The sequence below is a fragment of the Leptonychotes weddellii genome, chromosome 4, assembly GCF_054177405.1.
Source record: "Leptonychotes weddellii isolate Sample4059 chromosome 4, ASM5417740v2, whole genome shotgun sequence".
Classification (NCBI taxonomy): Eukaryota; Metazoa; Chordata; class Mammalia; order Carnivora; family Phocidae; genus Leptonychotes; species Leptonychotes weddellii.
In genome coordinates, this window is record NC_138372.1 from 21,687,808 (window position 1) to 21,704,217 (window position 16,410).

Below are 16,410 nucleotides of genomic sequence, written 5' to 3' on the forward strand. Positions count from 1 at the left end.
GGCTGAGAAAAAAAGGGGAGAGCAACTTGTCCAAAGTCCCAAAGCGAGCGGGTCTCATTCATTTCCTTCCGCCCCTCATTCATTCATTCTTTCATTCATTCATCCATCCGTTCTACAGACTTTTCTGAATGTTTATTCTACGCGCGATCCCTGTGGAAGATTAAGTATGAAAAAGCCCTGTTACCAGTTTTGAGTTCAAGGTCTTTAACCAATTCTAACGCCACCTCACAGGGTGGTCGAGACGCTGAAAAGTGGCGTCCTACCGGGGAACGAATGGGGCATCCGCGGGGGTGTCGACCGCTTTCACAGTACTTCCCTACTTTAACTGCAGATAGCTATTCGCGTTCCCTCTCCGCAGTGTGGGATCACCGGGTGCTAGGCTCTCAGAGAGGAAGATGAGCCGAGGGCCGAAAGCCGCCTGCTACTTCACTTACCGCTTGCAGCAAAGCGCCCGGCGCCGTCTGCTGCTGCCCCGCTCCGGGGCCCGACCCCGCTGCTCCCAACAGCAACTCATGCCGCTGCCGCTTGACTGGGACCAGTGGCAACTCTGGGCCTTTGCGCTTTTGCTGCTCTATCATGGCGGCAACCGCTCTCCTCAGCGCCGCCACTGACCGCGCCGACACCCTCAGGCAGCGCGCGATTGGTTCCAAATTAGTTCTTCCCCTAGTACTTCCGGCTTGGAGAAACCAATCGTTTTCCAGTAGTTCCCCTCTGAACCGCCCCCTGACTGCTCTTCTTTTATTGGTCAGCTCTCTTAGCGTCACGAGAGTACTGTGCCAGGATTGGTGGATGGAGCCGGAGTCCCACCTAGGCGCGCTGTGTCTTGTGGGTGGGAGCGCTGTCTGGTTTTGGCGTTTCGCGCAATGCTGCGGCGGGGAGACCCGGAGCTGACACAGAGTAAGTGGAGGGAAGGTCGTGGGTGGGTGGCTGAGGCATCTGGAGGCAGCGACTTGGTTGTGTGGCCTGAGCCTGGCCCTTCTCAGTTGAAGGTTTTCAGGGGGCAAAGGCGGACCCCGAGGTCCCAGCGCCGGCACGTAGCAGCCTAGGTTCCCCTTCTCGGCTGGAGCAGAGCGTTGGGGTCTCTGCGGCCGTCTGAGGCCCTCGACCGCTGACTTGTTCGTCCAGCATCTGCCGTGTCCAGCCCTGTGCCTGTGCCGGACGCCCCCAGGGAGGAAAGTCTTGGCTCCCAGCTCCACCAGGCTCCCCTCTGGCTGAGGAGGCCGACTTGTTTCTGCCACTGATGGTGCAGCCTTTTGCTAGGGCCTGCTCTGTGCCTCGGAGAGAGACAGAGATGAGAGGAATATCCGACTCCTGCTTCTCCAGAGCACGGTCTTTTGAGAAATTTGGATTCATACTTGGGAACTAGGTCTTCTCCTTAATCGTCCAATTGGTATTTATTGGAAAGAGCCTTGAGGATACATTGTGAACCAAAGATGGTCCGTGACCTCAGGGGTTTGAGTCCGGGAGGGCAAACATGTTACACGGTGATCTCAAAGAACTGTAAAATACGTGCTGCCTAGGAGAGGTGCCTGATGCTATGAGTGCCTGAAATAAGCAAAAAGGCATCTGTGAGGAAAAGATGCCTGAATTGATTCCTGAAGGAAGAATTCTAATTACTTGGGTCAAGGGAGGAAGGCAGAATATTCCATAGAGAACAGCATGTGCAGGGGCCCTGTGGCAAATGGGAAGAAAATGACTAAAAGGCAAAAAGAGGCCACTGTGGCCAGTGCAGAGGGAATGAAGGAGAGTCTGGTACAGTTTGCAGCTGGAGGTGGGTAGAGGTGCAGGACTTCTACTTCAAGACTGATGAGAAACCACTGGGTGTTTTTGTTGTTGTTGTGGGAGAGAGCGGTGTGGGGGGAGAGGTGGCTGTTCAGTCTCAGTAGCATGAACAGATTGGAGGAGAGACAGATGCAGATAGACCACTTAGGTGAGAGATATTAGCAGTGAGGACTGAGGTATTGGTACAACTGCAGAGAACTGGACAGATTCTAGAGATAAGGAGGTAAAATCAGTAGAACTTAGTGATGGATTGGATTCAGGGAGTGAAAGAGAAATCAAACATAACTCCTAGGTTTCTGGCTATGGGGTAGTTCTTTTTTTGGAAGGGGAAGGGAGAGGTCATTCATGACATCCAGGAGGCAGTTTGAAATACAGCTTTGGAACTCAGAGATGTTTTGGAAAATATTTAGTTGGGCGTAATTTATATATAGGGGATAATTGAGCCATAGGTGTGGGTAAGATCAACTAAGAGAACCTTGAGTGGTCCCAACATGTAATGGCCAAGAACAGGAGCAGGAGTCCACAAGAGAAACAGAAGAGCTAGAGTGGAGGACCAGAGGAATGTTGTCTCAGCAGCAGGAAATGGTCTGTGTTAGAAAATCCTGGAATTTATCATGAGAATTGAAAAATGTCTCTCGGCTTTATCTTTGTGGAGCTTATGGTGTCCTTCATGAGAATTGGTGTGGTGGGACCAGAAGCCAGATATAAGGCAAAGATTCAGAGAAGGAAATGGATGGAGGCAGTGAATCTAGAGTATTTTTCATACATATGATTGTAAAGGAGAGGAGAGGATGTGGAAGCTGAAGGAGATGAGAGGTCACCAAGGACTCAGTTGAGAGGGTGATGGAGAAATGGAAAACACAAGAGAGAAATTGGGTCATTGCTGAGAACATGGGAATGGATGGGGATCCAAACTACAGTTAGAACAATCTTAGGAAGATGGAAATGAAGGAAGTTTCTCCAGGTAATAGAAAGGAAGAATAAAATGAGGGCAATAGATACAGGTTGTTTGTGTGTTTTGTACTGGTAAAATGAGTTCCTTTCTCATGGCTTTTATTTTTTTTGGAAAGTATGTGATGGGATCATATACTTAGAATAAGAGGAGGTCAGAGATTTGAGAAGATTGTAGAAAGTGTGAAAGTCATTGTAGATTGTTGGAGAATGAATAGACCAGAGAAATGTAGAATTGTCTTGCAGAATTAAGGGCCCATTTGAGGTTGGAGATCATATATATTTTTTTTTTCTAGCAACATCAGGATATTCAGTGTAGGCATGGAGAAAACATATCCAGGTATGGTGAGGACTGGTGATTTGACTTGCTCAGCACACTTTTCCACCTCTTAATGTGCCTTCTCTTACTGAAAAGTTTGGAATGCTAAAAATGATTTCCTAGGCTCCTTTGCACTTAAGGTGAGAATTGAATTTGGAACTGAGTTAGATGTGGAGACAAAGAGGGTGAGAGCCATCCAGTTTTGCTGGCAAGTATCATAGCAGAGGCAGTGGATTTCTTTAGTCATCAGCTTGCTGGTTAAGTGACTTTCTGCAATGATAGCCATAACTTTCTTGATCATGGGAAAGACTTATTTTGTGGGTTAAGACTTGTTCCCATAAGTTCCAAGAGAGCCTTCTCCTGTAGCCCTTCAAGTAATTTTGTAAGCCATATAATACTTGGCAATAACTCTCTTTCTGCTTAACTTAGCTAGCATGGGTTCTGTTGTCTGCAGCTATACTCCATTCATGCCAGAAAGGTGAGATGTAAACACACGGGGTTAAAGGGAGGCCAGGGTATTATTGAAATGATGGGCTATGGAATCCAAGGTGGAGAGGGCTAATAGGTTGGAAGAAAGTAGAGTTCAATAGATTAGGGTTCTAATGAGGTCAAAGAACAGTATTCTCTGCTATAGGACTTCCATTTATCCTTAAAGTCATCCTATTCGGTTGTCACCTCTTAAACTTCCCTGTGTCCTCCAAATCCTTGCTCTCTCTTGTTTTCTCAGCACTTGAACCTAGCCACTATTTTAGCACTGATAACACTGCATTGTAATTGGTTACCATTATCCCTACCAGAGTAGGAAGTCTTTGAGAGATAGGGACTGTGTTGAAAGAGGTGGTTTAGTGGCATGTGTGTGGCCCTCAGAATGGCCTAATATTTGTCTCTTTCTAGCTATGAGTTTTGGGCAAGTTACTTCATTTCCGTATACAGGGATATCTACTTCATAGAATTGTTTTAAGGATTGAAAGGTTTATGAAGTGCCTAGCACGGGACCTGGCATAAGCATCAGTAAATGTGCTGAATTGATGAGTTAACTAACATTTTAAAATAGGATAAAATGAAGTACTTCAGTATCTGGTTATAAATTACAACGTGCCTTACGCTGTGCTAGACGCTGGAGATTTGGGGGGGAGGGATATGATAATGTGTAACAAGTACATGCTTAGAAGAATTTCACAATCTAGAAAGGGAAGAAAAAATGTTCATTGGATTTGAATCTCATCTCCATCATTCATAGTTTTGTAATCTTAAGCAAATTACTTAGCTTCTCTCATGTCTTAGTTTCTTCATCTATAGAATGGCAATGATGATTGCTTATCTTGTAGCATGGTCAAAAAAAGAATTAGTTAAACCATAAGAGACTCTTGGGCGCCTGGGTGGCTCAGTTGGTTAAGCGACTGCCTTCGGCTCAGGTCATGATCCTGGAGTCCCGGGATCGAGTCCCGCATCGGGCTCTCTGCTCGGCAGGGAGTCTGCTTCTCCCTCTGACCCTCCTCCCTCTCATGCTCTCTGTCTCTCATTCTCTCTGTCTCAAATAAATAAATAAAATCTTAAAAAAAAAAAACAACAAAAAAACCATAAGAGACTCTTAATGTCAGGAAACAAACTGAGCGTTGTTGGAGTGGAGGGGGGTGGGATGGGGTGGCTGGGTGATGGACATTGGGGAGGGTATGTGCTATGGTGAGCACTGTGAATTGTGTAAGACTGATGAATTACAGACCTGTACCCTTGAAACAAATAATGCATTATATGTTAATAATAAAAAAAGAGGGGTGCCTGGGTGGCTCAGTCGTTAAGCGTCTGCCTTCGGCTCAGGTCATGATCCTAGGGTTCTGGGATCAAGCCCCACATCGGGCTCCCTCTCGGCAGGAAGTCCGCTTCTCTCTCTCCCTCTGCCCCTGCTTGTGTTCCCTTTCTCGCTGTGTCTCTCTCTGTCAAATAAATAAAATCTTTTAATAAAAAATAAATTTAAAAAATTTTAAAAAATGAATTAGTTAAGACAAGTAAAGCTTTTAGGTTAACGCATGGCCAATAAACACTCAAATACTAGCTGTTGTTATCAGAGGTCTTGGAGAGGACCTCCAGGATTATTGATTTTAACAACAGTATGGGATAGGAGAGTACTGGTCATGGGGTCTAGTGCCAACATGGTTAACTGTAAGCAGCCTTTGTCAAGTAACTTGACCTCTGTTAGCCTCATTTTCAGTTAGATAAAAGTAATGGGCTAAGTGAACTCCATTAATTCCTTTTCAGCTTTCACATTTTATGAGACCATTTTTGTGTGTGGTGTGGGGTTTTGTTTTTTGTTTTTTTCATTTTACTATTCTTTCTCTTTCCTGCTTTTGGACATTTTCTCAATTGATCCATGACTGAAGTTCAAAAGGAATAATCATCTGTCTAAGATAGTCATTCTAGTAATTTGGTGGGAAGGAGGAAGTTTGGCTACTAGTCTCCCACCTTCTGATCTGACCAATATATTGGGCAGAACTCATTTCCTCTGCATTCTTTCGGCCAGAATGCTTTCTCCCTTTTTTCTCTACCTGTGTTTGGCACATAGTGAGGCTCTATTCACTCATTCAAAACAAAACAAAACAAAACAAAAAACAACTTTGAGTACCTACTGTATACCAGACACTGGGAACAGAAAACCAAATAAGAAATGGTCCTTGGTTACATGTTTGGATGAATGAATCCAGACCCAGCTCATTACCTCCTCCATGAATGATGCCCTTAAGATGATGACTCCTCATTGGAATCTCAAATGTTGGGACTTAGTTTGTGTTAGAAATTCTTAAAAGATTTAGATATGCACTGCAAATTCTTTTTGAGGCAGTGTAGAATAGTGGTTGAGAATGCAGCCTCTGGAGTCCTTATTCTTTTTTTTTTTCTTTTAAAGATTTTATTTATTTATTTGACAGAGAGAGATAGTGAGAGCAGGAACACAGGCAGGGGGAGTGGGAGAGGGAGAAGCAGGCTTCCCGCCGAGCAGGGAGCCCAACGTGGGGCTCCATCCCAGGACCCTGGGATCATGACCTGAGCCGAAGGCAGATGCTTAACGACTGAGCCACCCAGGTGCCCCTGGAGTCATTATTCTGTCTTTGCTCATATCCCAGTATTTTTACTTTTCAATGGATTCTGCTCGCAATTCTTATACACAGGTTAAAGATAAATTAGAATTCTTTTAACTCTCAGCGTTCTATCCAGTTAGTATTTTTCTGTAGCAACCACAACAAATCTAAATCCAAACAAGCTTAAATACAACGACAAAAACCATGGCCAGATCAGTAAGGTGACACATGAAATGAAGTTCCAAAAGTGCTTTAAGTATCTTACCAATTTAATATTGTTCTATGGACTTCTCATTGCTTGAGAGAAGGGAGAGCAGGGTTTTTTTTGTTTGTTTGTTTTTTTCTTTTTCAGTTGCATGCATATTAAAAACAGCTTTGAAGCAATCACAAAATTGTGGAGGTACAGTACAAATAACATTTTTTAATGAATCATTTGAGACTTAAGTTGTTGACTGGATGCCCCATCATCCCTGAATACTTTAGTTTTCCTATAAACAAGGACATTCTCTTATACAACCACAATATAACTAGTATAATCAGAAAGTTAACATTGCATTACTACCTCTAGTCTCCAGGCCCTGCTTCTCCATTCTTGGGCACTGATTCATCATTCTGGACAGCCCACTATATAGATGCCATCATTACTCTGCTCCTTTCTACACTGGGTTGCTCTTCGCAAATTTTCTCCTCACCCAGCATAGGCTCTGACCTCACTATGGGCCACCATTCCTCTGCTACACCTCTCATTCCCACAGTATACTTTTCTTGCTCTGTCCCTTGCTTTGGGAAGTGGGTGGCTAGTAACTGGGTCCGTGTTGCCTTCCTACCTATTCCGTTGTTGTTTAAAACATTCAAGGAAAACGAAGCACTTAAGGAATTTATTCTGTTTCTAGAATTATTGCAAAGCAACTCCAAATGATGTACCTCAATCCTTGTCAGTTTACTTGCTCTTTGAAGTCTACAGATGTGGTCCTATTTGACTGGACTTTATCTATCTCAATGTTTTATAAACTTTTTAAAACAGCAGGACTCTTCTTTCCAAATGAACTCTTACACAGAAGCTTAATAGGTAAATTGGATCAAAACAGAATACATTGTTATTGAAAGTAGGCCCTCCTCCTATAACCTCCACTCCTCTTTGCTACCATGGCCCACCCTAAGGCTGTGAAGGCAGGTGGGAATCAGCAATAATTAATCACTACTTAATTACTGAAGAGAGGCTGCTAGCTTCACAACTGCTCTGGGCGGGACCTCCCTTGACTCTGGTTTCTTTGGGAATGTTCTCCCCCTACCTTTGGTATGGAGTCTCACCTCTGGTTCGTTGGCCTCACGCCCTACTTCTTTGGCCTTCTTGAACCCTGTGGTCCCTAGATATTTCAGAATTGAATGTTTAAAAATAAACTTGCGGTGGGGGCACCTGGGTGGCTCAGTCAGTTAAGCATCCAACTCTTGGTTGCAGCTCAGGTCATGATCTCATGGGTCATGAGATGGAGTCCTGCTTCCGGGCTCCGAGCTCAGCAGGGAGTCGGCTTGAAGATTCTCTCCCTCTGCCCCTCCCCCCACGCGTGCACGTGCTTTCTCTCTCAAATAAATAAATATTTTAAAAAACCAAACTCGGGTTAACTGAGAAGCTTCTGAATAACCACCATAGAACTCTAGGATTCTTTTTTTTTCCCTAAGATTTTATTTATTAGAGAGAGTGAGAGAGAGCAAGAGCATGAGCACACACAGCGAGGGAGTGAGGGAAGCAGACTCCCAACTGAGCAGGGAGCCTGATGCGGGGCTTGATCTCAGGACCCTGGGATCATGACCTGACCCAAAGGCAGACACTTACCCAACTGAGCCACCCAGGTGCCCCCAGAACTCTAGGTTTCTACAGAACATAATTTGAAAGAAAATTTTAAGTTCCATTTTTTAAAATGGCAACCCTCTACTTTCCTGAAATTGTAAACCTGTTACTGTTGTATTTTAGGATTTCCCTCAACAATGCATACCGCTTTCCTTCCTGAAGAATTGCATAGGGTTTCTCAGGGTACTGTTCTATGGAAGGAGCCAATAGGAGAGCTTTAAGTTAGTGGTCATACACTTACCACAGCAGAAATCTGTAAGAATCAGCTTAAGATTGTTCTGCTTTTATTGCTCTTTCCATGACCTTTGTGTAGAAGGAACAGATGATAGACTTAGGTGTCCCAGCTGCTGTGGCCTGTATGGATTCTATACTTCACTAGTGTAGTGTTCCAAGAGCTGGAGGAGTTAAGGTCTCTTGATAGAGCCACTGGCCTCAGGTCAATAACCTTTGTTCTAGGATGTGAGGTGGGAAATGCTAGTCAGAGGGAGGGAAGATTGGAGATGAGCCTGCATAGCTGGGAAGTGGAAGAGGCAGGATCTAATCAGGCTGTGATACTTGAATTTAACCTGTTTATCAGCCATTTCTCGAGAACTGACCAATCTGCCTCCATTCTATGTACTATTAGTAAAGTAAGAAAAACCACCTGTGGCTGATCTAAGCCAAAAAGCGCAAGTTTATTATAAGGATACGAAGTTGTCTTACAGAACTCAAGGACAAGGATGTAGGAACCTGGGGATGATACTGGAACCAGGATTTGGAAGACTGATAGGATTTTCTCTCATTTCTGTTTTAAGTGAGGCAGTTCAGTTAATGGATGGTCCTGTAGATCAGGAAGACTTTCCAAAACTAGGACCTGAAGTCGTCATATGAAGATGAGGGGGTTGAATAGAGAAGAAAGTATTTGGTTATGAACATCTAAGGAAAATAGAGTTTCAAATCTTACTGCCGGAAAGTGTAATTGGGAGGAAAAAGAGAACTGAGGGCAGAACCATTAGATTTATCTTTATGTAGCAGTGATTTATCCAGCAGAGTAAAGTGGCATGGTTAAGAGCCACTAGACTGCTAGTTCCCTCTGTTTAAAACAGGAGACTGAGGGGCGCCTGGGTGTCTCAGTTGGTTAAGCGACTGACTTCGGCTCAGGTCGTGATCCTGGAGTCCTGGGATTGAACCTCACATTGGGCTCCCTGCTCAGCAGGGAGTCTGCTTCTCCCTCTGACCCTCCCCCCTCTGATGCTCTCTCTCTCTCATTCTCCCTCTCTCGAATAAATAAATAAAATCTTCAAACAAACAAACAAAAAAAACAGGAGACTGAGCAAGAGTATCTGTAAGGTCTCTTCCAACTCCAAAGCTGTAAGACTCGCTACTCAGGCAAGCATCAGCATCATCCAGGAGGGAGCTTGTGGAAATGTACAATCTCAGGCACCACCTCAGACTTACTGAATTATAGTCTGCATTTTAACATGATTCATAAATAGTTGAGTAAATTTGGTGCATCCAAGAATGGATTATTATGTGGGCATTAAGAAAAAGAGGTGTAGAGGCACCTGGGTGGTGCATTTGGTTAAGCGTCCAACTCTTGGTTTTGACTCAGGTTGTAATCTCAGGGTCGTGAGATTGAGCCCCACATTGGGCTCCACACTCATTGTGGAGTCTGCTTAAGACTCTCTCCTCTCGGGGAGCCTGGGTGGCTCAGTTGGTTAAGCATCTGCCTTCAGCTCAGGTCATTATCCCAGGGTCCTGGGATTGAGTCCCACGTCGGGCTCCCTGCTCCCCTTCTCCCTCTGCCTGCTGCCACCCCTGCTTGTGCTCTCTATCTCTGTGTCAAATAAATAAAAAATCTTAAAAAAAAAAAAAGACTCCTCTCTCTCTGTCCCTCCCCCTTGTGTGCACATGTGCCCTCTCTCCTCTAAAATTAAATAAATCTTAAAAAAAAGTGTATGTGTATGAATTATTAAAATATATAAGAAAATGGCTGTTAAATAATGATTAATAATTTTATGATTCTGTTAAAAAACCTGTATGTGAAAAGGTTTTAAAGAATATAAATAAAATTGAATTATGGATAATATTTTCTTTATTATGAATGTATTGTCTGAACTTTTAAAATGAGCATGTGTGTTTTTAATTTTATAAGGAAAAAAGTAAGCTATTCTCTCTTTTTGAAGTTACTTCAGATTAACACCTAGCATAGTGGTTTTAAAGCAGGGACTCTGATGTCAGCCAGAGTTTGACTCCACTATTTCCTAGCTTTTTGACATATGTCTAGAATTTGACCTCTGGAAGCCTTGGTTTTCTCATTTATATAAGAATACAATCTACATTTTAAGAGTTTTGAGGATTAAATGAGATACTGGCTGTCTGGTGTTTAGCACAGTATCTGGACATAGTAAATTCTTTTTTTTTTTTTAATGTTTTATTTATTTATTCATGAGAGAGAGAGGCAGAGGGAGAAGCAGTCTCCCCGGGACTCGATCCCAGGACTCTGGGATCATGATCTGAGCCGAAGGCAGACGCTTAACCATCTGAGCCAGCCCGGCACCCCAGGACATAGTAAATTCTTGATAAATGTTAGCTCTTATTACTATTATTATTCCCTTCTTAAAAATTCAGTTTCACACACACATCTCAAAAGCAGCCTTCCTTTGACAAAAGAATAGTAACAGTAGCAATTAGAAAAGAAAAAACAAAACAGACGAATGGCCTTGGGTAAGTATCAAATTGAAAAAAAAAAAAAAAAATCAAAGTTTCCACAACTCCTCATGATCACAGTGGGCAAAAGAGATGTGGATAAAAGTGCATGGTGTTAAATCTAATGCTATTATTCTGTAGAGATTAGCTGTGGATTATGTGTACATTTCTTCTTCAATGCAGATGGCTTTCATATTGTTGTCTGTCTTATTTCTTTGTGATAGGACACTTGAATTAGCTTCAGCAGAAGAGAAATGGAGGAGCCATAGAACGTTAAGGATGAATTCAGGAAGACCCGAGACCATGGAGAACTTGCCTGCTCTCTATACTATTTTCCAAGGAGAGGTATACTCTTTTGGACTTAAAAACATACCATTTGTGGGGCGCCTGGGTGGCTCAGATGGTTAAGCGTCTGCCTTCGGCTCGGGTCATGATCCCAGGGTCCTGGCATCGAGCCCTGCATCAGGCTCTCTGCTCAGCAGGGAGTCTGCTTCTCCCTCTGCCTCTGCCTCTCTCTCTCTGACTTTCATGAATGAATAAATAAAACATTTAAAAAAAAAAACAACAAAAAAAACCTTACCATTTGTGTTAAGAATAGTTGGGGGGTGGAAAGCAGCTGGGTTTGGAGCTCCTGTCCACTTGAGAATATGTGGAGCATCACAGTTCAAACAGGAAGGACTAGTGGAGCATCTGGCTACTATTTGTACCTCCTCTAAGCTCCAGACTCCTAACTGCATACTTGACATCTTCATTTGGGTACCTCACAGCATGTCTAATTTATGTTTTAAACTGAATTTTTTCTTCGCTTTCCTTTTTTTTTTTTTTTTTAAAGAAATTTATTTTTAAAGTAATCTCTACACCTAACGTGGGGCTGGGGCTCAGACTCATGACCCCAAGATCAAGAGTCAGATGCTACACTGCCTGAGCCAGCAGGCGCCCCTGAATTTTTTATTTTCTAACCAAATCTGTTCTTTTAGTCTTTCCCATCTTAGCAGATGGAACCACTATCCTTCCAGGTACCCATGCTAAATGTCTGGGCATCATCCTTCATTTCTCCTCTTGATTTGATCTTGATTTTCCCTCTCACTCCAGTCCATCAGCAAGTTGTACTATTGCTACGTCCCAGATATATCTCTTGAATGTATACTTCTTTATCCCTGTGGCACTCCATTAATTCAAGCTCTCCATTTCTTGCTTGGCCACTGGGGTCTCTATGTCTATTGTAGTCCCTCTTCAATCTGTTCTTTCTGTTGCAGCCAGAATAACATCTAAAAAACAGATTGAACATGTTGCTTTCTCACAGTTCTTCTAGGCTTTTCATTATACTTGAATTCATTCAAACTCGTTTTCATGAGCTCTACATGACTTGGCTTCTGCCTATCCAGACTGTATGGTTTTGTTCTATTCTACTCGCACACCAGCCAACACTAGCTTCCTTACCACCCTGACCATTCTCAGCTTGCTTCCTTCTCAGGACTTTTGTACATGCTGTGTCTAACTGCCCCACTCTCCCACTAACTTCTCTTCATGTTTTAGGTCTTGACCCTAACGTCTCCTCAGGGATCTTTTCCCCAACATGAATAAATAGGCTTACCCTGTATTTGTGTACTTGTGTAATGTCTTTCTTTCTCACAGACACTAAGCTCCGTGAGGGCAGAGCCCTGTGTGTTTTGTTTGTGGTTGTAGATCTCAGTCCCAGGTAGGTGGGTAGAAAATAATAGGTGCCAATTACATCTTTGGCGACTGAATGATCAGCCTTTGAGGAAGAAGGCATTGTATTTGGAGAGCAGACAAAACCTGAATTCCTGTCCTAGTGCTTTTACTTACTGTGTGATTCTTGATACTGTCACTAACTCTCTTTGAGTCTTGGGTTTCTCATTTGTTAAATGGAGAAAATAATTTCTTCCATAGGATTGGAAGGTTAATAAGCTATCATCTATAAAAACAATGCCTGAGATAGAGTAGGAATTCATTAACATTATCTTCCTCCTCTCAGAGCAAAAGTAAAGCCAAAAAATTGTTTTCAGTGTCCTATGAGTGCCTGTAGTATTTAACAGTATCATTCTTACTTGCTTTATGGTTGTTCATATTTGCGTTATGGTTGACAAAAGTTTCATCTTCTAATAATGGGAGGTCTTTGAGGGCAGACTTTCTGTCTGTCAGTTGGTTATAGATAATTGTGGCTCTTCACTTCTGTTAAGTCAGTCCCAACTTGTAATATAAAGTCAGTATACAAAGGATAATAAGTTCTAGCAAATAGTAAACAATTCTGCTGTTCAGAGCCTTTGTCCTTTTTCTTTAAGGCCTGTGATGTTCCCAAAGATCAGTGAGGTACCAGGGCTCAGAAGAGGAAATGGGTAGCACTAGAGATGAAATTGATTTTTCTGATGATGAAGTTCGTTTGTCAGGTGTTGCACAGAAGGCAGAGAAGAGTGCTGTGCCCTTCACAAACTGACTCAGATTTCTGAAGTGGCTCCTGCCCGACAGCTGCTTAAAAGAGGTGGGACTTGAATTAGTATAGGTTTTATATGTTACTGTTAAGGATGGATGGGCTAGGGTAATGTTTGGGGAGAACTTAGTAGTTCTAGCTTAGGATTTCAGGAGCACATTTTGAATAATGATGGTTTAGATATGACTGGAATTAGGGAGAGAGAAGTTGCTTGATAAATCAGAAAGAAGCTGTTTTTCAGAATAGTCATCCACAAACATTTAATGAGTACCTAATATTTCAAAGAAGACTCAGTTACATTAAAATTCAAAAAAATTTGTAAGCCTAACATATGTCAGCACTTTTACACGTTCTGTGTCATTGACTTTCCAAAAAATTGTTACCCTTTTTTATGGATAAGGGAGCTCCTCTCAAAAGTTAATTAATTGCCCAATGGTTAATAAGTAGCAAAACTGGGATTTTATTTTATTTATTTTTTAAAAAGATGTATGTATTTATTTTGGAGAGATAGAAAGTACGAGAGTGGGAGGAGGGGCAGAGGGAGAGGGAGAGGGGAAGCAGACTCCCTTTTGAGCACAGAGCCCCACGCTTGCTGATCTCACAACCCTGAGATCATGACCTGAGCTGAAACCAAGAGTTGGATGCCCAACCTACTGAACCACCCAGGTGCTCCAAACTGGGATTTTAAATCAAGTCCTCTTTCCAGGTCTACTTTCTGCTAAACTGCTCCTAGGGTTGTCCAGCTGTACATAAGTGCATGGAGGAACCAAAAGAACTTTAAGAGAACTCTTTTAACTGAATTGAGGTATAGAAGGAGGGTAGATGGTAAATCTAGTTGTTCCACAGTCATTTGGTTCTCAATAACAGCATTTATCACAGTCTGTTTTGTATGATTGTTACTTGTGTATGTGTTTGTCTCCTCCACTAGAGTATGAGTTACTGGAGAGGAAGGGCCATGGTTGTCTCATATATCTTGGTAACTACTTCAAATTTATTTAAAAATAGGCTGGGCATTTTTTTTAAGTATTTTTATTTCGCAGTACCTAACATGGTGTCTTGCAGGTAAGTGCTCAGCAGATGTTTGAATAAAATTGAACCCAAGCCTCTTAGGACCAATCTGCCCTGAAGAAACTGGTGGTGTAGCCCATAACCTAGCAGTTCTTCTCTTAGCAGGTTCAGCAGGGCTGGGGAGCTCAGTGACTGAGTAAGTGAGAAGCCAGTATTCATCCTTCTCTCATCCTCTGAGAGGTTATCTTGGTGCTGGAGTCAATGAAGCATGGTAGCAGGTATAAGCATAGCAGTGGGAGTTGGGATTTGGCTCAGCCCAGCCATAGCCAAAGAAATGCTGAGGGGAGATTGGTGTTGGTGAGGTGGAAATGGCATTGAACTAGAAGTAAAAAGACTTCTGTTCTTGCTACTTTCTACCTTTGTAACTTTGGACAAGTAACTTAGGTCTCTGAGCCTCCAGTTGCTCATTCACATTATGGGGATCTAGTTTCAAGGCCAATGCAACCTCTACTCTGAAGATGGTAAATTCATTTTACCTAAGCTCTGAGTTCAGTTGAGATAATTACTGAATTTTTTCCCCTGAGTTATTTGACTAATTATTCTTGGGACACTAGGCAGACTGTGTGATCATCTACAGCAGGTGCCATTCTGTTAATTTCAACTCTGACTGCACCCTAGGAGACACAGTGATGGAAACACCTGGTACTGGAAATAGACAAGAATGCCTTTTCCTGACTGAAGAGTTGAGTGCATCCATTCTGGAGCACATTAACTTTTCCTTTTGGGAGAGACCAAATTAAGGTCTGTTAATGGTATTTCCTCAAAAGATCATAATGTGACACTGGAGTTTCAGGATTGAAAAGTGAGATGGTCTTAATTTATAGCAGCAAGGCGAGTTGGGCTCCAAATTCCAGATGCTTCTTTTAAGTTTGTTAGATAACTATGCCCTTAATAATGTTGTTATGTAGTATGAAACACCTTAGCCGTCTAGAACTGTGAAGCAAAAGTCGGTTACTAAATTAAAGCAAAAGCTGAGGCACCTGGGTGGCTCGGTCGTTGGGTGTCCTACTTGATTTCAGCTCAGGTCATGGTCTCAGGGTTGTGGGATCTAGCCCCGATTGGGCTCTGTGCTGGGGGTGGAGCCCGCTTGGGATTCTCTCTCTCCCTCTGCCCCTCCCCACTCCTTGCTTGCTTGCATGCACGTGCACGTTCTCTCTCTCTCTTAAAAAAAAAAAAAAAAGTTTAAAAGCAAAAGCCTTTAGTTGGTCCAGAAAGAAGGGATTTGCTTTTATTGTAATTAAAAATTTACAGTCTTACAGCTTGCTTTGTGAACTTGGGTAAGCACTTTGTGTCTCTGGTCTTCACTTTTCCTCATTTGAAACATGATAGGATTGCACCAGCTAATCTCTGACATCCTTCCTCCAGTTCCACCTTACCTTGATTTTAAGTACTAGTATCTGCCTCATTGTACTGTTTCTTTGGGACTGTCTGGTCCCTATCCCACTACAGCATATTCATCAGTATAAAAGAGGACTTTAGAACTTTGGTTCTTGGGGCACCTGGGCGGCTCATTCGGTTAGGCATCTAACTTTAGCTCAGGTCATGAACTCAGGGTCCTGGGATCGAGTCCCTCTCCTGGCTCTGTGCTCAGCAGGGAGTTGGCTTCTCCCTCTCCTTCCACCTCCCCCCGCCATGTGTACTCTCTTAAATAAATAACTAAAATCTTAAAAAAAAAAACCTTTTGGTTTTTAACCCATTAATGCTGCATCATAGAGTTATTTCAAGTGTCCATTTAAAAATATGAGGCAAATGGAAGTTTTTGTCTCTTTCCATCCTAACATTGAGGTAATGATATTTGGTGGAGTAAGAGGCACTGGACTAGGCTTCAAGGGATCTAGGTTCTGTGCCTTGTGTCTAAATTAGTTGTGTTTCCATTAGTCACTAACTTTTGTGCATCAGTGTCTTACTAAAAAGCCACAATTTACTGAATATACATTAGGTGCCAGATATCACTGCAAGGCACTTTGTGTACATCATTTGTTATCTGCAGGAGGAAAGTGACTATACTTAGAAACTTAGGCCCTGAAAGGCAAGTTGTGTTCAATATCCCACAGCTAAGGAGTGGCAGAGCTGAGATTAGAAGCCACATCTTTCACTCCAAAGTCTGTGCTCTTTCAGTACCTGTACTATTCACCTCATCTGCAGCATGGGGGCCTACCATGTATACGTCTGAAGATCATTCCCAGGAGCAGATAAAATGTCAAATGTCACATTGCTTTTGCATTAGAATTTT

General features: G+C 42.7%; 2 protein-coding genes across 3 annotated transcripts in view; one reads left to right on the plus strand and one right to left on the minus strand.

Moving 5' to 3' along the window:
• The window catches only part of SNRNP40 (small nuclear ribonucleoprotein U5 subunit 40), a 32,663-nt gene extending 32,034 nt beyond the window's left edge, over positions 1-629 (minus strand). Inside the window, exon 1 of the mRNA XM_006747212.3 lies at positions 435-629. Within this exon, the coding sequence (XP_006747275.1) occupies positions 435-578 (144 nt within the window). The 5' untranslated portion in view covers positions 579-629. The remainder of the gene's footprint in view (positions 1-434) is intronic.
• A 139-nt stretch (positions 630-768) lies between these two features.
• The window catches only part of ZCCHC17 (zinc finger CCHC-type containing 17), a 60,600-nt gene continuing 44,958 nt past the window's right edge, over positions 769-16,410 (plus strand). The window contains exons 1-2 of one of the 2 annotated variants that reach the window (XM_006747213.3): positions 769-897; positions 10,885-11,005. In XM_006747213.3, coding sequence (XP_006747276.1) covers positions 10,940-11,005 — 66 coding nt within the window. In that variant the 5' untranslated portion in view covers positions 769-897; positions 10,885-10,939. Of the gene's footprint in view, positions 898-10,884; positions 11,006-16,410 lie in introns of those variants that run through there. The other variant, XM_081817935.1, reaches the window with a different exon arrangement.